A 26,492-nucleotide genomic window follows, 5' to 3' on the forward strand; every position below is an offset into this window, starting at 1 on the left:
GTCACTTCGAAAAACGAAGTAACAGACGAAGAAAGGCAAGGGCCACGAAGGGCGTGAAAATGAAAGACTTCCTTGGCCTCAAATGCTCTAATACCGTCGGGGTCAGAAAACAACAAGAGTTGGCCAAGGAAGGTCCGACAGGATAGATGAAAATGAGGAGCCTGGCACAAGTAAGTGGTAGAAATGCCAGAACTCAGCTAAGGGCCCTGAGTCGCCAACCCACACTCCCAAGTTGAGAGCCCCTGGGGCCCCTTTCAGTCGCCTCTTATGATAGGTAGGGGATACAGTGGGTGTATTCTTCATCTGCGTCCCCCACCCACAGGGGATAGTTATCACAACAAAAGTACGCGCGAGGATGCATGGAAGGACATAGGTGAGGAAAAGAAAATGCCAGTTCAAGAGTTAAAGAAGAAAATTTCAACTTTATTGGCGTCATACAGAAAAGTCTCGGAATAAGAAGTCTCTCATTATTTACATATGCAGTTACTGTTTACATATCCAAGTGGTTTGCTTTCAAGGAATTCTACTTCATGGCCGACAAAAATACACCCAACGATACTGTGGATACTTTGTGTGATGTACATATCTGTTTCATTACAATACATCTGCACGTGCAGTACTCATAGTGTTCGCGTGAGAACTGAGGAACCAGTGTCGATCACCTGCGTGCGAGGCTGCCGCGCTCGACTCTGGCATCACAAGCATGGTGTTACGCGTAACACAAAAGAAAGAGTTTGCCGTGCTTGAACAGATACGCGCGGCAGCCACGCGCAGTCGATACCCGGCTTTATATGCAATTATTCTAATGCACTAATCCTGCCTTGTTTATTTACAGATGCAGGTATTATTTACGTATCCAAGTGGTTTGCTTTCAAGGAATTCAACTTCATGACCGACAAAAATACACCCAACGATACTGTGGATACTTTGTGTGATTCACGTATCTTCTTCATTACAATACACATGCACGTGCAGTACTCAGAGTGTTCACGCGAGAACTGAGGAACCAGTGTCGATCGCCTGCCGCGCGAGGCTGCCGCGCTCGACTCTGGCATCACAAACATGGTGTTATGCGTAACACAAACGAACGAGTTTGCTGCGCTCGAACAGATACACGCGGCAGCCGCGCGCAGTCGATACCCAGCTTTAGGCTGCACTAGAACGAACAAACCTCTGGCTGACATAGAATAAACCTCTGACTGGAAACAGACTGAGTAGACTGAATATTGGTAGGCAGGGTGAAGCCCGTTTTATAGCAGACCAGTGGAATTCACTCTGGAAAGGGAATGCTCCTCCCACTTTGACACAGTCGCTCCGCTAGCAATCAACTTCCAGAGTTGAACGGATATTCAATTTATAGATCTTTACACCTTCTATCTACTGAATTATTTTCTTTCAAATCACATTGTAGGTTTAATAGTAATTGTTAAAGCGTTCTTTGACTTTTTGGCACGTGATAGTGGGGTTAGTGGGGACTCCCCAGTCTGTGTTACAAAAACTACCATGAACATCCAGTATTCATCACTGAGATGCTATCTTAAGTGTGTCATTAAGAATGCGTTCAAGCAATAACTCATATTTATATATTATTAAATACAGTAAATTATGCAGAGTTTATTGATTGCTACTTCTCCTGGGCTTGTGATGAATTTTCCTTATTATTATTTAGCCTATGAAATTTGTGAGTTGGTATCCAAGAAATAGGTAGAGAAATGGTGGTAATATCCAGTTCTTGAGTTGAAACACTGTAAATTAAAACCACGCCTTCTGTCACAGGCAACAGTTTGAGCATAGCGTCATCTGTCTATCTCCCTTGCACGATAGAGAAGGCAATACCAAGGTCGTGCTTACTCAAAGCTTCTCCCTCTCTGTACGCATAATTAGGGCTCTTGCCTCCAAACTCGCGCAGCATCATTGGTATCCTGGACAATGTGTAATATGCTGTTGCAACCAAATCCTTCATAAACTGATGCAGAAAACAGCACTAATATCTTACTGGGCTTCATGACATGTCTATTAACATGGTATTGAGCGGTTTCAATACATCGCTGGAATGCAGCAGAAATTTAAGTCTATATGCACTCAAGTAGAAAGAGGTCAGACTACTTCAAACTCTTTAGAAATAAAAGAAGAAACATGTTTTGGGCTGATTCATACATACAAGGAAGGCGGATATACCATTTCCATCTTGACTACTTTAAAACTTTACAAGCTATAACAAAATGACGTTAGGCTGACAGGGGTGTATACCGTGCATGGAGGTCGGCGGCAGGTGAAGAAATGAAGGTCTCTACTATGTATGGAAGTTGGCGTCAAGGAGATAAGGCATCAAGTCCAGGTGATCTGACACCGTGGTTTTCCGGTTTAAGTCCCATTGGTCGAAAAAGAATTCACTATCAGAATGTTGGCCAGCAGGGTAGGAGAGGTGACTGATTACAATTTATAATCATTATGGAGTGAGGGTATATGATAATGTTGATGGTGATTCGTTCATCAGATGGGGTCGGCAGGAGGAGGCTATGTACCGACACTGGGTTTCACCCCCTCCCTTCCTATTACCATCATCGTCCCACATCGAGATCCGCGTCAAATAGGAAGACCAGACAATCGATGGATGTCCTCAGACACTTCTGGCACTAAAAGCCATATGATAAATCTAATGATGAGTACGGCTGATATGGACCCAGAAAACCATCCTTTATGGATTTGTTACTTTACAGTGTTTTATGCATGCATGATAAAAGATAATCTTCAAATATCCATTCATATTACCTTAAGTGTTCAATATATAATGCCATCACCCTAACAATGTTCCATATGAGCACAAGAAGTACAGTGTGGGAATTGAATAACTAGACCTTGTAAAACTGGAGATCTCATAGCTATGATTTATAGGGTTGGGCACTATGTCCCTGTTTCGGCACAATGTGCCGGTGCACAGTTATGTTCCTCTGTTCCAGAACACCGAGTGTCAATTGTTCCAAAACATTCTCAAGCGAGCCGGAGACACTGACTCGCTGTCCCATCAGAAGCGCCACTATGCACTGCCCTTCGCCTACTAGCTGAACTGTGCAGCGGGCGCACGGGACGCGGGACTGTAACTGCGCAGTGTAGAGAGAACTTCGAGAGGCAACATTACATGCTCCGCGCCAGTGGGAACTGGGAATGTGCCTGTACGGAACGTGCTGTGTGGTGTGTGCCTGTGTGTAGTTATGGCCATGGTCCAGCATAAAGCTGCAGGGAACGTGAACGAACAGTCGGAACACTGAAATTCGCGCCCAATAATCACGTTTAAAGGCTGCTTTTAGGTTAAGATTTTTCCGGTCAATATAAAATACACATAACACGGTTACAATGGCAGTGCAGGTGTTTAAAAGTAACCAATTCAAGAATATTTTCACCAGTTGAATGTATTGGCCTGTATTGTGAGTAATTAGTGAGTAATTAATATCTCGAAAATTTCCCTCAACACTTTCTCGGAGATTGACGTTAAACATTAATTTGGACTTTAAGGAAACTTTTAAGCCCAAGAAAAACATGGGTCGTCGCTTTGGAATTAAAAACATAACTGGATGAAGACACTGTTGTACTTTCGTGCTGTTAGGCTGGGCGCACATTGAGAAGCAGTTCGCCGCAGAGCAGAACAGCGCGAAGCTTACGAAACTGCGAAGTGGACGTGAGCGCACATTGCCACTCAGGGTCTCGCCGGTTTTAATAATAATTCTATTTGCTTTACGTCCCACTAACTACTCTTTTACGGTCTTCGGAGACGCCGAGGTGCTGGAATTTTGTCCTGCAGGAGTTTTTACGTACCAGTAAATCTACCGACACAAGGCTGACGTATTTGAGCACCTTCAAATACCACTGGACTGAGCCAGGATCGAACCTGCCAAGTTGGGGTCAGAAGGCCAGCGCCTCAACCGTCTGAGCCACTCAGCCCGGTATAACATGTTTTCTTTAGACTCTGTGATACTGGGGCATCCAGTATAAAGAGGCTCTTTTTTTTTCTTCAAGCATTCGCGATTTTTCTCATTTTGTTAGTCATCTTCACAATTTCCCTTGTGCTGATGGCAACGCGGTTATTCAGCTTAAGACAATCGCAATTTTAAAAAAACAATCATCGCCATAAGACCTATCTGTGTCAGCGCGACGTAAAGCCCCTAGCAAAAAAAATAAAAATTAAAAATAAAAACAACCACCTTCGCCAGTTTACAAGACTGAACAATATTTCTATGTTACCGATGTTCGGCGTTCATATGGACTAAGCAAAGAATTTAATTCATGATTATTTTTTATATTTTTTACGTCGCACCGACTTAATAGGTCTTATGGCAATGATGGAATAGGAAAGGTCTAGGAATGGAAAGGAAACGACCGTGGCCTTAATTAAGGTACAGCCCCCCTAGCATTAGCCTGTTGTGAAAATGGGAAACTACGGAAAACTATCTTCACGGTTGCCGACAGTGGGGTTCAAACCCCCTATCTCCCGAATGCAAGCTCATAGCAAGGCGATCCTAACCACACGACCAACTTGCATGGTAAATTCATTCATAGGATCACAGTGGGGGAGAGGGAAAATATGTATTTACAAATGTACTGCTAGATTTTCATCTAGTTGTCACAAGACACAAGATACTAAAATCAATCAACATTGATAATCTGTTGTGAACTCGTTTGCATTTATATTTGATAAGACATGATAAATGATTTTCCGTATTTATCTCTTCACATAAATGTGATGATGGATGACGGCGATGGACTCGGCGATGATGCTCTCCATAATCAGCATTAGATCTTTGTCTTAAATTCTATATGTTTGCAAGAACTTGGGTCACGGATTGTTTAATAGATATATGAGGATTACATTCTTTTGTTTGCTGTTTGTTTAACGTCACACTAACATATCGAAGGTTTTCGGCGATGGAAGAAGGGTGGAAGATTGGGAAGGTAGCGGGCGTGGCCTTAATTAAGGTACAGCCCCAACATTTGCCTAGTGTGAAAATGGGAAACTACGGAAAACCATCTTCAGGGCTGCCGACAGTGGGGTTCGAACTCACTATTTCCCGAATGCAAGCTCACAGATGCGCGACCCTAACCGCACGGCCTTTCTCTAAACTACCTTGTTACGCAGCATGAATAAAATGATTTATAGCCTAGACTGTAGTGCCTTATTCCCCGAATTTACATACCGATTTTCATTAAATTCTGTTCAGCCATTTTCTCACGAACATACATACATACATACATACATACGTACATACTCCATTGCAGTCCACATGATTCACATAGTACCTACAAAACATGATGAGACTGAATGGCTGTGGTAATTTTCTCCTCCATTTCTTAACTAACTGCGTGACACGTGCGCAGGAAACTGTGTTTCGAAGACTTCATGTGGTAGGCGGAAGTAGGTGCAGAACCGGCCTGCTCTGCTCTGTCCTGCCCTGTCTGTCAACTTGCAGTGCTGCAATGATTTGTGTGGATTACAAAAATCTGCTCTGCAATGCACTGCTTTAGCTGCTTCGCCTGCGTCCCTATGTGTGCCCTGCCTTATGCTCTCTGCACTTCGAATTCCTTCCCTCTCAACTTCCATTTACTTTCTTCAATATCTCGAAAATTTCCCTCAACACTTTCTCGGGGATTGATGTTAAAAATTAATTTGAACTTGAAGGAAACTTTTAAGCCCAAGAAAAATATGGGTCATCGCTTTGGAATTAAAGATATAACTGGATGAAAAAATGTTGACACTCCAACACAGGGCGGCACACAACCAGTATCGACAGGCAGACACAGCCAAGGCCAACTAATCTATCTGGTGCGGCCTTGGCACAGCACGTTCGGTTCAGGCATATTCCAGCTGAAGCGGAGCATGTCCTGTTGCCTCTCGAAGTTCTCTCTAGGACGCAGTTACAGTCCTGTGCCCTGTGTCCCGTGTCTCAGCACTCTGTACCGAAACACTCCGCCTCAAGTTCCTAATGTTGCGGAACAAGTGAATGTTCCGGTCTGCCCAACCCTAATGATTAAGATATCAACTGTCATATAAGACAACAAGCTTTCTTTGCTTCAATTTGACATGTTTGCAGCACTGTATTGGTTTGTGTATATGAGGAACTATTCACTTAATCTCAAACTATTCTACCAAATGTAATGAATACCGTTCTTCTCCATTATACCAGGAATAAATATAAAATGCATTTTAGTTCTTTAAGATCTCAAATAAGTAATGATCATTGTCCATAAGTGGAAGTAAGTGTCCTTTTGTGTTTCTATAATTTAATAATGTACCTCCAGAGTAATGATTTTAGACACTATTTTATATCTCTTCTGCTGTGAACCATATCAACTTATTAGGAGGAATAAAAATAAATTAGAATAAAAACGAGTTCCTTCATATACATGAAACCTTCTTGTCTTGAGTCATCAACTCAAAGACAATTTGGCTCATCAAGGTTATGTTGCTGGAGGTTAAGAAATTGTAGTAAAACCCCAGAATCTTGTTAATGTTTAGGTATAAAAATGACGCAAGACTAAGAACAGTAGACAAACACAGAAAGATAAAAGGATTTCAACTGGCTTCCCCTCTATTCCATCTAAATAAAGTGCTTCTTCCCTTTTCTCTCATACATTTCACATCAAGACTGAATATCTGTCAAGAGCCCTTTAAGAGTGTGGATGCCCCTTACTTCTGATGAAACTGTTAATTAAAAATAAGCATACATGTTGAAGAATGGGTTTGATGAGGAGAGAACCAATCTGTGTGATGATAGCAGCGTATGAAAATGTGGATATTGCCCTTGTCCTTTTGAGTTTCTATTTAATTGATTTTATTCACCACCTCTTTTTTCCCCTTTCTATTAGTAGGATAACAAATATAATAAGATAGGAATCTATGAACATGGACAGGAATACACACACAAAATGAACACACTGACAAGACATTGTAAGCAAGAAGAAGAAGAGACAAGGACAAACACATTACATTAGAACACACACTCGACATGTTTATACGCTGCCATCTTCATGGCTATTTCTTTAACATCAACTCTTCAAAATCCAGTTCCTCTTAGCCCCCATAGAGCCTGACAGACAGAAGTCTCAATGGAGACTTCATTCTGTGGAGGATTTTCAAATAAATAATTAAGAATATACAGTACAGTTTTGAAACTTATGGCATGAACTTACACATTAGAAAAACTGTACTTACTAATTGCATCTAAATTTGTGAATAGTTGTAGGGATGTCCAAGATGAAACCAAAGTCCTGTGGAGTAGTATAACATTGGCTGGTGATCACAACCTCGTAACTCCAAAACGGAAAACTTTTTGGGAGAAAGGAAAATCTTTTGAATGCCTTCAGTTCTGAAGGAAATTTGGAGACTTTTTGAATTTGACGATTGAAATTTGGTCAAGACCATATGTAGGACTTTAACACAATGTTTGCAATGGTACTTGTTTGCTTGTTGTTTAAAGGGGCCTAACACTTAGGTCATCGTCCCCAATGGTAATTCATAACAATTCATGGAACTAAGTTGTTTTAGCTTGAGGATAGAATTACGTGGTTTTGATTGCTGGGCAATGATAATGTGAATATATGCTAATTATAACATAGGTCTTAACATAGGATTTTTCTAATATTTCTTGGGGCTAAGAAAAATGGACTGGTATTTTTAATGTGTTCTGATTATGTAAGGCTGTGGAAGCTGCTCTACTGGATCTTCCTATGGTTAAGACTGGCTGTGTATTGGCTATAGGAGAAGAAGGTTCGGACAAGTCATTGGTAGCGTACATTGTGCCACAAGGGAACACATCTAGAAAGGAAGTACGTGCAGCTCTCAAGAGAATGTTACCTTTCTACATGATACCCTCCAAGTTTGTGTTTCTAGCAAGGTAAGTGAACATTTTATCATGACTAAATCCTGAGCTTAATTATACTAAAACTACAATCTTAGTGTTTGTAACGCTGCAAAGAATTTCACTTTAAAACATTAAAATTACTTGGAATTTATAATTGTAATATCATACTCTTGGATAAATCAGATTATTCTGTTGCATCTATTCAGGAGTGGATTAAGTGTGTTATTAGTAGGGCCTGGATGTTTATGCAGTAATAGGTTAGAATGCAAACTTACTGAAGCGAGCAATAAGTAAAGTCTACCCGCACGACGGTAATGCTATGAGGTTTGCATAAACATTAGGGGTTTGGCCCATTCGACACTTCCTACTAAGTAATTATGTTACTAAATAATGTTGTTAGTAGGAAATGTTGACTAGCCCGCTCTAACGTAATGTAGTGGGAGTAACATAAATTCTAGGGGTATTAATGGGCCTAACCCCTAATGTTTATGCAAACACCTCATAGCATTACCGTTGTGCGGGTAGACTCTACTTATTACTCGCTTCAGTAAGTTTGCATTCTAACCTATTACTGCATAAAGATCCGAGCCCTAGTTATTAGGCATCTGATGAGTGACAGCTAGTGGCAATGGTGGGAGTTATTCACCATAAAGAGAGTTATGCATTCTGCTACCTCAGTGCGAATTGTAAAGTCATGTTTTCACGGTACACTAATGAATTGTCTTATCAATAGAGTTGCTGTTGTTCATGAGCAGTGAACTGCTATGAGAGACTAGTATTTTGTTTGTTACTTCTGTGTTGTGTAATAGAACTGTAACTCTGTATACAATGGAAATGTCCCCAAAGAAATCACACAGTGACCAGTTCTCAAAGCAGAAAGATCGCATTTCTTTTAAAATTCTGTAAAGAATGAATACAGCAGACCAAATGCAACTCAACTAAATTTTAAAGTGGCATAAAGCAATCTATAAAGAAAACACATTTAATCCTCATCAAAGAAGAAAAATGAAAATTTATAATCACAAACCCCAAAATCCCAACACTAATAGCACTCCCCAAAATACATAAAGACACATGTCCCATCAGACCAATAGAAAATTTCAAAAATGCATACAAAATGCAAAGGTAAACAAAGTGACAAGACATTGTGAGCAAGAGAAAGAAGAGACAAGGACAAACAGATTGATACTTTAGAACTAACAAAAGAACTAAATAAACTAAAAATAACAGAAAGCACAAATATGATATATTTTGACATCACCTACATGTACACGAACATACCAATAGGAAAGTCATTTAAAACTATAGAAAAACATCTAAAAGAAAGCAATTCAACACAATAAACACAAAACAGAACTTATTAAAAATGACCTCAAACCAAAACACATTCATGTTGAACAACAAAACATATTCACAGAAGGAAGGATTAACCATGAGTTCATAGTATCAAAACATATTCCTAAATAGCACTGAGAGCAATCTCTTAACCAACCAAAAGCTCCAAAGGAATATTGTACTGGGGCAGGTACGTTGATGACATGATATGTGTTTATGTTAATGATGTCACACTTGCACAACACTTATACGATACACTAAACTCTTTACACAATTCAATCAAGTTCACAATGGAATCAGAAACAAATGAAAAGATACATTTTTGGGACATTACATTTAGCAGAAATAAAGACAAATTGTCATACAAGATATACAGGAAGTAAGGGAAGATTTGAACTGTGAGAAAAAATGTATTATTTGGAATTATAAGAAAATGTAGGAATGAAATAGTGAACACAGGGTTTGTGAAGAATAAAACCAGAAGAGATAATGAATATACAAAAAGAATATTTCAGTGAACTGCTAAATGCGAGAAACTAGACATGTGGAGAAGGTGTCCAGACAGCAAGATTAGAAGTAACAAAGAAGGAATCAGACAATACAATGACAGAGGTGGAATCAGCAGTTAAAAGGGATGTTTCACTAATAGTTATAAATTTAATTTTGTTCCATATTGAAGTGGGATTACAGTAAAATAAAGGTTTTCAAAGTTCCACCTTTTCAATACAGTAATGTTTTGTTGTGAATCAATCACATATCATAAGGGTACTAGTTTCGGCACCTGTAATGTGCCATCATTGGCCCTAGATGCAAATTGAACAATTATATACACATACTGGACCTTAAACAACCTAAAACAGATTTTAAAACACATTACTAGCATCTATGATGGTACATGAAATGAGTTAAAATTATGATATAATCTGAATGCTGCGGTATAAAATTCTTATAGCAACCAGGTTAAGTGGCTCCAAAGAAGTTGAATTGGTCTTATAGAGATCGTAGTGTGAGCTGGGATTGAGATTCCCACTTCAATTTGAAACCTGAAGAAGAAACTAGGAAGCCAAATTAGGCAGAGAAGATAGTGAAAGCAGTGTATGGAAATTACTAGAACCATTAAAAATTAATGATTAACTCACCTTGAGCAGCATGTTTAATGTATGTGTTGGACTGATGGGTGGAGCTGAACAAAAAAAGAAAAAAGAGAGAGAGTGTGTGTGTGTTTGTTTGTGTGTTTTGCTAGAAGGAAGCGACAAGGGGAAGGAAGGAGGCAGAGCACCGACAGGGAATGAAACTATGGTGGGGCGGGAGGGTAGGGTATTGAAGGCAATTGACAGGGATGTGTATTGCGGATGACTTGGAAGATTGAATTGTTTTTTGATAGTTTGATGTTTGTAAGCCAGTTGATTAAAAGATCAAAAAGGATATTGGGTTTTTCATAGATTTCATTTAGGTTGTAATTGGGGTTGAAATACTGATCGCAATTAATGTAACAACTTTCAATAACATTCATGATGGGTCCCTTATTTGCTGTTTGAAGAATTTCCATGTCATGTTTGATGTCGGTGAATTTATGATTAGAATAATGCATTTGTTGTACCTCGTTGCGTTGACGTGTGGTGATGGTGGTGGTGATTATCGTTTTAAGAGGAAGTACAACTGGGCAACCATCCTCTATATAACACTAATCAGAGGGAAAAATGGAAGGGGTCGACACTTTGAAAAATGAAGGTATTGACCAAAGGAAGACAAGGGCCATGAAGGGCGTGAAAATGAAAGACTCCCTAGGCCTCCATATATAATAGCGTTGGGGTCAGAAAAGAACAAGAGTTGACCAAGAGAGGTCAGATAGGATAGATGAAAGTGAGGAGCCTGGTGCAAGTAAGTGGAAGCAATGCCAGGACTCAGCTAAGGCTCCCGTGGTCGCCAACCCACGCTCCAAAGTTCAGAGACCCTGGGGCCCCTTTTCGTTGGTTCTTACGACAGGCAGGGGAGACCGTGCGTGTTATTCTACCACCCCCACCCACAGGGGGAGCGTTGACGTGTTCTAGATATCTAATAATCGTAAAGCTTCGTCCTGTTTGACCCATGTACAAGCTGCTACATTCATTACATTTGAGTCTGTATATTCCAGATTTGGAGTAAATGTTGGGGGTATTAATTGAAGAAGAGTTGTGTAAAATTTCAGAGGTTCTGTTGTTGGTTGTGAATAAAATTCTTACATTGTGTTTTTGGAAAAGATTGGTGATTTTGTGGACATCATTATTATAAGTGAAAATGGATGAAATAAGAGCTTTTGGTTTTTCTTTTATGAGAGTGGTCTTGGGCCGGTGCCTGTATTTGTGAATTATTTGTTCTATAAAAGGCCTGTTGTACTCATTACACTTGGCAATTGCTCTTATGGTATTAAGTTCATTATTAAGGTCTTTCTTTGTCATGGGTATCGTGAAAGCCCGATAGACCATACTATTATATGCTGCACGTTTATGCATTAGGGAATGTGTGGAATCTTTATGGATAGTATTAACAGTTTGTGTATTTTTCCTACAAATGTTATAAGGTAGGTTAGAGGGATTTCTGATAATGGTTCGATCTAAAAAGTTGATTGTTCTATTAATTTCAGAATCAAGTGTAAATTTAATGATGGGTTCAATGCTATTCAGGTCTTGGAGAGTGGAGTTCGCGTTCTTGATTGCTTAATTCATGATGAAAAATGTATCGTCAACGTATCTGGTCCATATAAGAATATTTGGAAAATTCATCATCATCAGGATGGAAAATTGTTGTTGTTAATTTTTGAATATTTCAAATCATCCAAATGGATATTAGCTAAAATTCCTGATGCAGGTGATCCCATCATCAGTCCATTCTGTTGGTAGTAATTTTGTCGAAAATAAAGTTATTATTGATGACCAGTTTCAGGAGATGTATGAAATCTTGTATTTCTAGTATACTGACAGAACTGTATTTTTTTAATTGTTTTCAATGGTGATGAGAAGTTTTGAAGTTGGTATGCTCCAGTACATATTTACTATATCGAAAGAATGAAGGGAGTGGTTAGGTTGTAGGTTAAATGACTTTAATTCCTCAATTAGTTTGATAGTGTTTTTAATGGATTTGTTGGAGAGAAAATTATAATTTTTAGTTAGGAAACTTTGATAAACTGGGGTGCTGGTAGATTCTTTCTTGATTATTTTAAATGTGCTGTTATTAAAGAGTTCTTTAGTTTTAGATATGTAATTGGTTTTGTCCATTATAACCATTGCCTTTATCTGCTTTTGTGATTATTAAGTCATTTTTATTTTATTTAAGTTCTATAATTTGTTTGTGTTCAGAAATGAAATCGTCATCATTAGAATTAATGGAGGTGTTTTTTCTGCTTACGTTGTTAGCTATGTTCATCTTGTCTAGTTTTCTTTATATTTCAAATCCAATTTCATCGTGTTTTTCTAAAGACATTTTATTAATTGTAGCTTCTGGCTCTATAATCTTGTTGGTGGTTGTGTATATTTTATTCATGTTAGGCCAGTTTTGTTTCGGGCCTTTAAATAGGATGGCAGTTTCTTCATTATTAAAGTTAACATTGGAAAGGTTAACCACAGGGGGGTGAAAATTCTCGATTATGTTTTTAGTCAAATTAGTCACTTTGGATTGGTTTTTTAGTTGAACCTTGTTTTTTTTTTAATGTGTTTAATTTTCTTCAAAGTAAGCTGTTTTGGTGAAAGAATGTCAAAAATTTTATTGTCAATTTGGTTTTGGAATATATTCCATTGTACACTAGAAAGCAGATGAGCTGCTTCAAGGTGAGTCTCGTAAAGTTTATTATTTAAGAAGAATTTTTTCGTTTACAAAAAACGATTTTGTTTTTCAGCCTAATTGTATTCGTCTTTTATTGAGTTTTGATCAAATGTGGTGCATAACGATGCTTTTTGATTGTTTCTTTCAGGCTAGTTAGGTGTTAAATCATATGTGATACATTGCTTCAGGAAGTTGATATCTTTGCCCAATTTGGCGACTTTAATTTTTAAGCCCATATATTGATAGGCTTTTTTCTTTGCCCGGTAAGCTGTTTCACTAATAGTTGTAAATTTCATTTTGTTCCATGTTGAAGTGGGATTACAGTAAAGTAAAGGTTTTCAAAGGTCCACCTTTTTAATACAGTAATGTTTTATTGTGAATCAATCACTAGTTTCGGCACTTGTAATGTGCATCAGCCCTAGATGCAAATTGAACAATTATATATACATACCCAAAACAATCTAAAAGACATTTTAAAACAAATTACTAACATCTGTGATGGTACATGAAATGCGTTAAAATTATGATATAATTTGAATGCTGCAGTATAAAATTCTTATAGTGGCTCCATCATAAATTTTATGTAATATTGTAGTAATCCAGCCTGTGTATGTCCAGGTTAAGTGAAATCTACAATATTTATTTTGTCTATATGGGTTGTCATTTGTTCACTTAAATTAGGTGGTTCCAAAGAACTTGAATTGGTCTTATGGAGATCGTAGTGAGACCTGGGATTGAGATTCCCACTTCAATTTGAAAGCTGAAGAATAAAATAGGAAGTCAAATTAGGCATAGAAGATGGTGGAAGCAACGTATGAAAAGGACTAGAACCATTAAAAATTAATAACTCGTGACTCTTCATATTATCTTTTACTTCTATTTCATTTTTCATTCTCATATTCTCATACTCAGCTTTTTGTTTTCCAATTTTAGATCCTGGCTATACTTGTTTTCTCCGTGAAGAAATGTAACGGATTTTTCAAAACTTCACATAAATTTTTAGGTATTTCCTCCAGCCAACCAATATTGTATTAAATATGGTTGGACCCACACTTACAACTAAATTCATCCAAGTTTGAATCTGTGTACATTTTTAACACAGATTTCCATTGTATTTGTTGAGTGTATTTTAATACTGAAGCTATGTACATTTTAAACATAGACTTCCATTGCATTTGTTGATTGTATTTTATCTCAACTTTTTATGTATCTCTGTTTTTGTTATATGTCTTTCTTCCTTATGTTATTTTGATGATGATGATGATGATGATGCTTGTTGTTTAAAGGGGCCTAACATCGAAGGTCATCGGCCCTTATGTTATTTTAGCTGATGATGACCATCAAGCTAGGTTGAAACATGTCCTATAAAGATTTTTAAACAACTATGTAGCTTTTTAAACAACCATTTATTAAATGGCAAATGTGTATTGAACAGGTGGACTTTACACAATTAAATTCTTTTAGAATTTCATCTTAGATATTTAAAGTCTATACAGAACCAGAATGAAGATCATTACTTGTAAAACAAGAGTAAGTGCATTCCCTTTTCACTTTTTTTTTTTTCACCAATTTATACTTCATAATTTGGTTGTCACCATATTAGTTCAATTCTTTTCTTTTTCAAGATTCATGTTTATACTAGATTATTACAAATGAAAAAGTTCCGCACAATTCAATACAGCCACAGGATTCAACCTTGAGGAGCATTTCCTTCTTCCATTAACACGTGCCTGCAACAAAAGTTTTTTTTTAACTAACATTGCTGGAGAGTAATTTGTTTTAACAAGAAGTATTTAAAAATGGGACTGTTGTATTTTCGATTTTAATTTAGACTACGAACTTATTTCAAGATTCAAGTGGAATTTGCTTGATACATAACGGTACTGTGTGTATACAGTGTTTTAAATGTGTTAGATGTTGTTTTAAATGTTTATTATATTTGTGCATACCATCATGCCCAACCAAGGCATTTTCCTCTTCATTATCATTTTCGTGAGGTGTCTCTTCTCTCCTACTCTTCTTAGCACCTCATCATTTCTTACGTTATCTGTCCACTTCACTTTTTCCAGTCTTCTCCAAACACATGGATGACGTGACTTTCCAAAACTTTCTAAATACTTTGTATCTTTCTTTTCTTTCTTTCTTTCTTTCTTTCTTTCTTTCTTTCTTTCTTTCTTTCTTTCTTTCTTCCTTAATGTCCATGTTTCAGCTCCGTACGACACCACACTCCACACAAAACACTTTGCGAACCTCTTTGTTGAATTTATAGGGATTGCCTTAGATGGCAAAAGCTCTCTCACCTTTCTGAAAGCTTTTCCCATAGATATTCTGCTTCTTACTTCTTCTGTACACCTTCCATTCCATGTTAGCAAACTCCCCAAATATATGAATGATTTTATTTTTATTATTTATTTTACTTGTTCCAATTTCTTTCCCTCTAGTGTTACATTAACAGTATTTTCCTCCTTTCTTACTCTCATCACCTTAGTCTTGCCAATGTTTACCTTCATTCCAAACTCTTTGCCCACTCTTTCAATATTTTCCAACGTGGCTTGTAGATCTTTTTTCTGATTCTGCTAACACCATCACGTCATTCATGTATTTTATGATCTTTAGTTGTTCTCCACTGGCAACAATGCCCCTTGCTTTTCCCAGAGCCTTCTCTAACAGATTTTTCATCATATACATTGAACAGCACCAGTGACATGCAATGTCCCAGTCTCACTCCTCTTCCAATACTCACGTCTTCTGTTTCATATTCTTCTACTTTCTGATTCTTACACAACTCTTTCATCTTCTATATTTCCAGTCTCTGCCAATATCTTTCAGAATCTTCACCAGAATACACCACTTCACTCTGTCAAATGCTTTTTCCCAATCAATGAAACATACATATATTTCCCTGCTCACTTCTAACATCTTTTCTGCAATCATCCTTAGGTATCCAACTCCATCCCTGGTTCCTCTTCCTAACCTATTAAAATATATGTATTTTTTGCTATTTTGCTTTACGTCGCACCAACACAGACAGGTCTTATGGTGACGATGGGACAGGAAAGATCTAGGAATCGGAAGGAAGTGGCCATGGCCTTAATTAAGGTACAGCCCCAGCATTTGCCTGGTGTAAAAATGGAAAACCATCTTCAGGGCTGCCGACAGTGGGGTTCGAACCCACTATCTCCCGGGTGCGAGCTCACAGCTGCGCGCCCCTAAACGCTCGGCCAACTCGCCTGGTAAAATATTTTTAAGATATCCAGAGCTGTATTTTACTTATTTATTGCAGAAATTGTACAATCGGAATGTGATGTTACGTATGTATTCTGTTTGAACTCCACATGTAATCTGTAGAAACCAGAGTATTCATCGTTCTGAGCACTTGCTGCATTAAACAATGCAATGCAATGCTTCCTACCAATGGATCAACGTATTCTAGTGTGACTCCACTATCTGACATCCATACAATCATTTCCAAACCCAAATAAACATTCATTTTTTGGAAGCAAATAGGTATATGACCATACCACATCCAAAATTATAAGCGATGACAAAAAATAAAATCGGCCAGTATTCGAACATGTCTCTGGACAGTCTGCTTTTGTAGCAAGTGTTGCATGTTTCTATCACCTTAGCTACAGTGAGATCTAGGGTAATATTCAAAGTTCACTATGTATATTAGCATGTACATAGACTTAATGTACACTTCCTCTCCTAAATTAAGTGTTTATTGCAGATATGATCATATTATGCATTCAATAGAGCCTCTGTCTTCATCTGTATTCTCAAGCATACAGTAGCGGCGATTGGGGATGGGGCGAGTTGTGGAGGGAAAAATATTCCGTTTTAGTCACCTGATTTTATTTTTAATGTTTCAGCAGACTGAAGAACCTAACAGTTATTTTAAAAATCGCCTGAAACGACGAATTATTAAAAAAAGCAATTTTTTACAATCCCTATTGCTTTTTCATCTACTTCTTCCTTAATATTTATAATTATTAAGAAAAATACTTCGCGGAAATATGCACAAAATGTCGCTCGTTGTGGCTAACCAATTCGTACAGCGTCACAGCAAGTAGTTGGTGAGTAGTGGAGACTCGCGCAACACTGGGGTATGATTCACCTGCTTACCGCATGCATTCGTCAGTCTGGCAGTCTCACTCAGTAAATGTGTCTGTGCAGTTCTATCTAGTGTCCGTTATTTTGTTAGTGTGTAGTCAAATACTAAATGATATTTTAATTGTGTAATCACTCCAAACTTCTATTTAATTGTAATACATGTTTAATTATTGTTCCTTTGGTGGAAGTTTTATTGTAAAGTACTATTATTACAGCACCAAAGTTGGTAGACTCAACCTCTATGTCTCTATCAAAATTCACTCAGAGAGTATCAAAAAACCTACCATTTTGTAGATATTTTTTCAATTTTGATGCCTTCCACCTCTCCCCCCCTTTATAGCCATAGACCCAGGTACTTTTTGTTGTATGTACATTTTTGACCCCCAATTCTAATTTCTAATCGCCGCTCATGCAACCGTAAACTCAAACATATGGTTGTACAAACACTGTATAGGAACTGGTAAGTTTTTTGCTAGTGGTTTTACGTCGCACAGACACAGGTAGGTCTTATGGCAACAATGGCAAAGGGAAAGGCTCGGAGTGGAACGGAATTGCCCGTGGCCTTAATTAAGGTATAGCCCCAGCATTTGCCTGGTGTGAGAATGGGAAACCACGGAAAACCATCTTCAGGGCTGCCGACAGTGAGGCTCGAACCTACTATCACCCGGATGCAGGCTCGTAGCTGTGGGCCCCTAACCACATGGCCAACTCATCCAGTGAACTGATAATTTAAGGTTGTCTGTAAATAATGGGTTACACAAAAATTGCTCAGTGGGAAACCACTGCAGTCAGCCACCCAGGTATTGGCGGGAAAACCTTTTTAGGTTTGGAGAAAATGCCAATCCAAAACCATGAACATCTTTGGTAAACATTGGCCCAGAGCGTAGCACCTGGGAAGAATGAGGTGGACAGGGCTCCTTAGCTGTAGTGAAGGCAACCTTTCTAGGGGTGAATAATAAGCCTCCCAAGCTAACAACTTGGGTAGTATCTTGGATGGTGGCTCATCACTGTCCCACGAAGAATGATCTTCAACTGTGCATGGAGAAAAATTTCACTGAATGCACTACCCCAGGTGGTAACCAATCCACTATCACCCATGGTGACGTTAGCGGACCTTTGGATTCTGGGGAGTCCGCACCGACATTCTTTAAGGATGAGATGGAGCACCCTGAAATCACCAGACGTAAACTCATATCAAGACAGTAAAGCTTCTTTGCAACATTTAATGTTAACTCACTGCTAAAAGTAGGTAAACTGAAACATCTGACTGATTCACTAACATGACACAACATAGTGCTGACAGCAGTACAGGAAACCAGATCTACAGACGAGGATGCCTTCGAGTCCCAAGGCTACAGAATCCTCAAAGGAAAAGTTGGTCAGCAGTTAATGAAGAATGTACCCTACTTAGGTACAGGATTTATAATCAGTCACAGGATACTGGATTCAGTCACTGAATTTACCTCCCCGAGCAGTCATATATCCATCCTCTCTCTCAAATGTGCTGATAAGGGCTACAGTGCAATCAATGTACATGCCCCCACCAACCAGGACAACAGACGCAATCCAGACAGAACTGACAAATTCTGGGAAGACTCAGAAGATATTCTCTCTAAACTTCCCGAGAAGCCCACCATCATACTGCTTGGTGACTTTAATGCCCAATTGAGAAGAAAGAAAAAACACAGAAACATAGTGGGCAATTATCCAGTGCATAAGCGAACCAACCGCAACGGAGAACGCTTGGTGGATCTGTGTAGAACTTTTGGGTTCGTCATGAAGTCAAAAGCCTTCAAACACCTGCCAAGGAAGCAGAAGCCTTGGATTTCACCTAATACCAACCTGGGTGAATTCCAGATAGATCATGTGGCCATGTCACGAAAATCTCAAAAGGAAATACAAGATGTGAAAGTACTAAGAAGTGCCAATCTGGACTCAGACCACTATCTCTCAAAGGTCAAAATGATACTCCAGCCTAGAAACACTAGGTTACACAGAACCTCAAAGATGATAAAATTTGACGTAGAGCGACTTAAGGACAGTTAAGAAGTAAGTCAGAGACTGAACAATACAGATCTCAACAGCTGGGAGCAACTGAAGGAGACTCTTGTCAAGGCGGACAATGAACTCGCTCCCCTCACTAGAAGAAGGGGGCATCTGTGGTGGACTGAGGACTGTGACAATGCAATAGCCCAAAGACAGTCAGCCTGAGTGAAGTGGAATTCTAGAAGGACCAAGGAAAATTGGGAGAATTTTTTGGAACAAAGAAAGTTTACAGCCAAGATAATTCGAGGAACCAAACAGACCTTCACACACAACCAACTAAACCAAATTGAAGAGAGCTTTGCTAAGAATAAGTCCAGAGAACCTTCAAGCAGACACTCAGAAATTACACTCCGCCAAGCCTCCGCTTCAGAGACTCACAAGGCAAACTGGCTTTTAACGACAAGGACAACTGACACCTTTTAGCTCAATACTTTAAAAACCTACTCAACTGTGATCCACCCAGCGAAGACTTCAACTACAAACAATCTACACCAAACCCAGACTCCTTCATTGGCAGGACTGTATCATTGCTGACCTGTGGAAATGTGCTGGAAGCAATGCCATGGGCAAGCCCACCGAGATTTGTTTCCTTATTCCCCCTCCACATCCCATCCCATAGTACCAGAATGAAGACCCTATTCCTTTCTCTCACCCAAAGGTCCCTTTCTGTACGTATTCCAGCAATGTTTAATACATTACCTATCAACAAGAACCTAGACATCTTTGTAACGTTTCCTTCTGTCATGATATTTCTCATACACTGACTGACAGAGCAAATACAACACCAAGAAGGAGTGGTTCGAAAGTGATGAAAGTTGGGGAAAAAACAGAGACGGCACGGACGAATAATTGATGTTTATTTCAAACCGATATGCAGCTTACACAATGCGCACGGCATCGACTCAGTAGGATGTAGGACCACCGCGAGCGGCGATGCACGCAGAAACACGTCGAGGTACAGAGTCAATTAGAGTGCGGATGGTGTCCTGAGGGATGGTTCTCCATTCTCTGTCAACCATTTGCCACAGTTGGTCGTCCGTACGAGGCTGGGGCAGAGTTTGCAAACAGCGTCCAATGAGATCCCACACGTGTTCGATTGGTGAGAGATCCGGAGAGTACGCTGGCCACGGAAGCATCTGTACACCTCGTAGAGCCTGTTGGGAGATGCGAGCAGTGTGTGGGCGGGCATTATCCTGCTGAAACAGAGCATTGGGCAGCCCCTGAAGGTACGGGAGTGCCACCGGCCGCAGCACACGCTGCACGTAGCGGTGGGCATTTAACGTGCCTTGAATATGCACTAGAGGTGACGTGGAATCATACGCAATAGCGCCCCAAACCATGATGCCGCGTTGTCTAGCGGTAGGGCGCTCCACAGTTACTGCCGGATTTGACCTTTCTCCACGCCGACGCCACACTCGTCTGCGGTGACTATCACTGACAGAACAGAAGCGTGACTCATCGGAGAACATGACGTTCCGCCATTCCCTCATCCAAGTCGCTCTAGCCCGGCACCATGCCAGGCGCGCACGTCTATGCTGTGGAGTCAATGGTAGTCTTCTGAGCGGCCACCGGGAGTGCAGGCCTCCTTCAACCAATCGACGGGAAATTGTTCTGGTCGATATTGGAACAGCCAGGGTGTCTTGCACATGCTGAAGAATGGCGGTTGACGTGGCGTGTGGGGCTGCCACCGCTTGGCGGCGGATGCGCCGATCCTCGCGTGCTGACGTCACTCGGGCTGCGCCTGGACCCCTCGCACGTGCCACATGTCCCTGCACCAACCATCTTCACCACAGGCGCTGCACCGTGGACACATCCCTATGGGTATCGGCTGCGATTTGACGAAGCGACCAACCTGCCCTTCTCAGCCCGATCACGATACCCCTCGTAAAGTCGTCTGTCTCCTGGAAATGCCTCCGTTGACGGCGGCCTGGCATTCTTAGCTATACACGTGTCCTGTGGCACACGACAACACGTTCTACAATGACTGTCGGCTGAGAAATCACGGTACGAAGTGGGCCATTCGCCAACGCCGTGTCCCATTTATCATTCGCTACGTGCGCAGCACAGCGGCGCATTTCACATCATGAGCATACCTCAGTGACGTCAGTCTACCCTGCAATTGGCATAAAGTTCTGACCACTCCTTCTTGGTGTTGCATTTGCTCTGTCAGTCAGTGTATAACTTAATTTTCCTTCTTGTTTTTTTCCTGTTCTGCTCCTGCATTTACTGTAAATGTATTTTTCTTTGTTAGTGACCAAGCTCGATAGCTGCAGTCGCTTAAGTGAGGCCAGTATCCAGTATTCGGGAGATGGTTTTCCGTGGTTTCCCATTTTCACACCAGGAAAATGCTGGGGCTGTACCTTAATTAAGGCCACGGCCGCTTTCTTCCCACTCCTAGCCCTTTCCTGTCCCATCGTCGCCATAAGACCTATCTGTGTCGGTGCGACGTAAAACAACTAGCAAAAAAATCTTTGTTAATGTCATTGTTTATGTAAATATGTATTATATATGATTGTACAGTTTTTATTTTGTGTATTTCTATCCTTTGTAAATATTTATATATCTTTCATTTTAGATTCATGTCTATTGTACATAGCTTGGACCTTTGTAATTCGGCGTTATGCTGTTGCTGATCATGAATAAATAAATAAATAAATGAAAGATTCTCTCCAAGGCTTTACTAATAAAGGCAGAAAATCAGCTGGATAGTCAACTGGGAGAATATCAGGGAGGCTTCAGGAAAACCCGATCCTGTACTGAACAGATCCTCAACCTGAAAACTGTACTTGCATACTCCAAGATGAGAAACCGCAAAGTGGTCATCACCTTTGTTGATTTTAGGAAGGCCAACGATTCCGTTGATAGAGAAATGCTTAACAAAGTACTCCAGGAACTAGGGCTAGACAACAAAACTCACTGAGTCATCCTAGAAACCTTGACCAACATCCATTCCAAGATTAAATTTAGAGGTGAGATCTCAGAAAGGTCTGAGATAAAAACTGGAGTGAGACAAGGGGATGGACTTCCCCTCTTCTCTTCAACTGTGTCCTTGAGAAGGTTGTGAGAGAATGGTGCAAGAAACTGATCAACTTGGGTGTTCAGAATGGTGTCTACTTGAGCCGTAAGAATGATGGACTGGTTGTAGATTACCTGGCCTTTGCAGATGACATGGCACTGATTGCTGATTCTCGTGAAATGGTAACAATGCAGGTAAATTGCCTCAGGAAACAGGCTGGCAAAGTGGGTCTTCGAGTGTCGCTGGAGAAAACAGAATTCTTCAACATCAAAGAAGCTAACAGAGAGATGTTACTAGAGCAAGGAAACATCAAGAGGACTGAAAGAGCATCATTATCAATGAGAGTCAACAAGTTGGAACTAGCCTATCGACTGACTAAGAACACCTACAACAAGAAATGTCAGATTATTTATTCTTTATTAATTTCTGTATTCTGTATTTCAGTATTCCAATCCTAGAGTCTTCTGGCAAGTTGGACAAGAAGGCTCTCCCTAAGATAGAGACCAGTGAAGATAGTGGTATTGACCCACAGGATCTACCGTCTACTCCTATGGAATGTGCAGTAGCTGCAATATGGTGCCAAGTGCTACAGCTTACTGCTGTTGATGTGCAAGAAAATTTCTTTGACCTTGGAGGGTAAGTAATGGCATTTTGTCTTGTAATTTTCATAAAAACACATAAAAAAGGTAACTCATAAAACTTTTTTGTCATGTAACATTTGCCCTTCATGTATAATAATACTTTATTAATGGTAATACCATTTTACATAACAGTAGAGAAGAATAAACAAAAAAACACACTAAAAAGAAAGTTCAATGGAGTATAAATAGAAAAATATGTACAGATATATACACAGGTTATATTACAAGTAATCACAGGAAAGTAATAATCAGTTCTGGAGATTATGTAAGTGATTTCTCAATTTTGATAATGAGCAATAAATATATCAATATCCACTTCGTTTAGAGATCTTGACATTCGTTCAATTGGCCCATTGAATGCATAGTTAGTTCTATGCCAATTTGTAGACAATGTATTCTTGAACCTTGTGCGTCTGTCTGGTACATGTACGTTAATTTTTGCAAGGAGTTGTGGACAATTCACCAAGGAATGAAGCAATTTAAAAATGAAGAGTGTATCCAATAATTCACGGCGTTGTGACAGGCTATGCAGATTTAAGGACTGTTGGAAGGATGTATAATCAACATTATCATATGAGATTCCTGCTCTAAATGAATATAAACAAAGAAATTTATGTTGTACTGAATCTAATCTATGGATAGAGGTCTGATGAGAAGGGTTCCAAACAGGTGTACAGTATTCTAGTATAGGGCGTACCATAGACACATACAGCAATCGATAGGTAGCTAAGTTTCAAAATTCTCTAGAATATCTAGTAATGCAACCCAATCTTTGAAATGCTTTCTTACAAATATTTTCAATATGTTCATTAAATGATAGGTTTTAACTGAATAAAACACAAAGGTCATTAACTTGTGAACCAGGAGTTAGAACGTTGTTATTACTAAATGATATTTTCTTCTTGTTTTTAAAAAACGATATTATTTTATATTTCTCATGATTAAGTTTCAACCCATTTTGAATACAGTACTTTTCCAGATGATGTAAATCTTCTGAAGTTTTAAACAATCAAGTGGACAATTAATTTGCATAAAATTTTTTGCATCATCAGCAAACAAAAGCAATTCAGAATTCTTCGTATATTTTTAATGTCATTTATGTAGAGAGTAAAAAGTAAGGGCACAAGGTGAGACCCTTGAGGAACTCCACTGGTAACAATAATAGGCGCAGAAAAATGATTCCTTATTTTAACAATCTGCAGGCGATTTTTAAGATACGATTCAAACCATGAGAGGAGAGGCCTATTAATTCCGTAGCCTGTTAGTTTTTGCAGTGTCAAAAGCTTTTGAGAAGTCTGTATAAATGCAGTCCACTTGGGAGTGGTTCTCTATTTCATCCAAGAGGAACTGATAGAATAAAAGAAGAATTCTACAGGTTGACCGTCCTGAAAAGAATCCATGTTGCTCATCAATGATGATGTTTCTAAAGAGAGGTGTGATTTTGTCAAGAATTATTGAGTCAAATATTTTGGAAATATGAGAAGAAATTATAACTGGTCTGTATTGTTTTATGTCAGTTTTATTACCATTTTTGAAAATTGGACTAATGAATCCTTTCTTCCATTCCACTGGAAAAACGCCTTGGTTTAATGATAAGTTGAACAGATAAAAGAGTGCTTCACATAAAATAAATGAGCAGTACTTGAGCAGGTAAGTTGAAACACCATCAGGTCCTACAGTTTTCTTTAAATCCAGAGATATCAGTTTGTTGCAAATTTCTGCCTTACTAATATTTATAACTGATAGATTGACAGAGACTACTACTATTCTGATAAGAAGAATAAACAGATGAAAAGTGGATGGCAAAAAGATTGACAATATTTTCTCCAGTATCTGCTGTAACTTAATTAAGATGCATTGTTGAAGGAATATTATTACATGACCTTTTAGAACTTAGATATTGCCAGAATTTCTGTAGATTGGAAGTAATACTTTGTTCACAGTTGGAGACATTCATTTCTTAATTTCGAGAAATGCTGATAATCACTATTGAGACCTGATATTTTGTACTGCTTGTGTGCTTTCTTCTTTTCAATAATCAGGACTACAATTTATGATTAAACCACTTTGGAAATTTGAGAGTCTTAAAATTCCATATAGGGATGTAAAGTTCCATGCCATAATGTAGTATTGAATAGAAGATTTCTACTGCTTTATCAATTGATACATTTTGAAACATCTCCTTCCAACTGAACTGTGACAGCTAATAATTTAGTCCATTATAGTCACCATTTAAAAAGTCAAAATAAAAACTATTAGCAGGCAAGGAATTGTATAGCTCATTTATAGGTAAAGAAATCTCTAATGCTGGGTGCTGTCTATCTAGGGGGACAATGCTTTCATTACTAGATTTTACTTCAATGGAACTCGAGTTATTGAAAACCAAATCAAGAAAGTTATTCAGAAAATTTGGGATAGCATTAAACTGATTTAAACAGAGATAAGAAAAAGTGTCTCTAACTAAACTGGACTGCATAGTGTGGTTACCTACTGACATAAGGCCAGAAGATATTTCTTCAGTTACTATCCAATTAAGATGTGGTAGAAAGTAGTCACCAACAATGAGCAATAAATGGTTGTCAAGATTTGACATAATTTTTTCAACAGCATTGCAATGTTCGAAATATTTTTGGACAGGAGACTTGGGTGGAATGTATACAGCACCAATGATTAATTTTGTGGTGTTAAAAGTCAGGGATACAAACAACTATTCAACTGTTTTAATGCATGGTATCAGAGTAGGTTTAAACCTCTTGCTAATACAGATCATTACCCCCCCCATGGGATGCCTTCTTACTCGTTAAAGAAGACCTGTCACATCTGAAAATTGAATACGTTTTGAGTCCGAGTTCCACATCACTAATTTCATCATTTAAGTTTGTTTCGGTTAATACCATGAAGTCATAGTCAGCTAAACATGAAGAAATTTTAAGTTCAGTTAGTTTTCTTCGAAGTCCATTTACATTTTGATAGTATCCTCTAAAGTGTTCAACTAACCTTTTTATTGATGCCTTGGTGCTTTCTTAGTATAGTGTATCTGATCTCTGTGAAATGATTCCCTATCTACATTAGGTATTGTATTCCTGATGTAAGTTATACTTTCTGAATCATTTTTTGTATCACTTAAGTTTTTGCCATTAGGATTAGCATCCCCCCTCAATTAGTTTCCCGAGAGCATTCTACTAGATATTCTATTGAGAAGTTTACCAAACTTAGAGGTTCCTTTTCTGTTAAGGTGTAGCCCATCTTTTCTAAAATCACTACCTCTAAGCCAACTATTACCATCGACAAAAGGACATCTCCATTACGGCATAACCAGTCAAGAGTGGAGTTTACAGCATCTATGTAGCGATAATCAACATCATGCCGATATAAAACGCCACTGAGACAAAGCTTTGCCACTGGAAACCTCCTTTTTTATCGCAGTAATAAGCCTATCAGTTTCGGCCTTCAGGTATTTAACATGTTCATTTTTGTGAGATGTACAAGGTATGTTCAAAGTCATACATAGAGTGATAGGAACTCAGACAGGAGCACATATTAAGATAAACACAAAGATAGATCACTGTGAGAAGAGGGAGCAATGTAAAGCAGTGACAAGGAGAAATATGAAAATACAAATACATAAGAACAATCTCCGTAACTTCTTGGCCGAATGAATTGGCTACACAGTATACAGTAGCTATGTAG

At 38.9% G+C, this 26,492-nt stretch overlaps 1 protein-coding gene across 5 annotated transcripts in view; it reads left to right on the forward strand.

The window, feature by feature from the left end:
* Positions 1-26,492, forward strand: part of LOC136866203 (uncharacterized) — an 873,476-nt gene that overhangs the window by 674,513 nt on the left and 172,471 nt on the right. For all 5 annotated transcript variants that reach the window (XR_011017926.1, XM_067142959.2, XM_067142960.2 and 2 more), the window contains 2 exons: positions 7,690-7,886; positions 22,606-22,797. Coding sequence is in view for 4 of the 5 variants with exons in the window: in XM_067142959.2 (XP_066999060.2) it covers positions 7,690-7,886; positions 22,606-22,797 (389 nt within the window). In the remaining variant the exon portion in view is untranslated. The remainder of the gene's footprint in view (positions 1-7,689; positions 7,887-22,605; positions 22,798-26,492) is intronic.

This window comes from Anabrus simplex, chromosome 3 (genome assembly GCF_040414725.1).
Source record: "Anabrus simplex isolate iqAnaSimp1 chromosome 3, ASM4041472v1, whole genome shotgun sequence".
Lineage (NCBI taxonomy): Eukaryota > Metazoa > Arthropoda > Insecta > Orthoptera > Tettigoniidae > Anabrus > Anabrus simplex.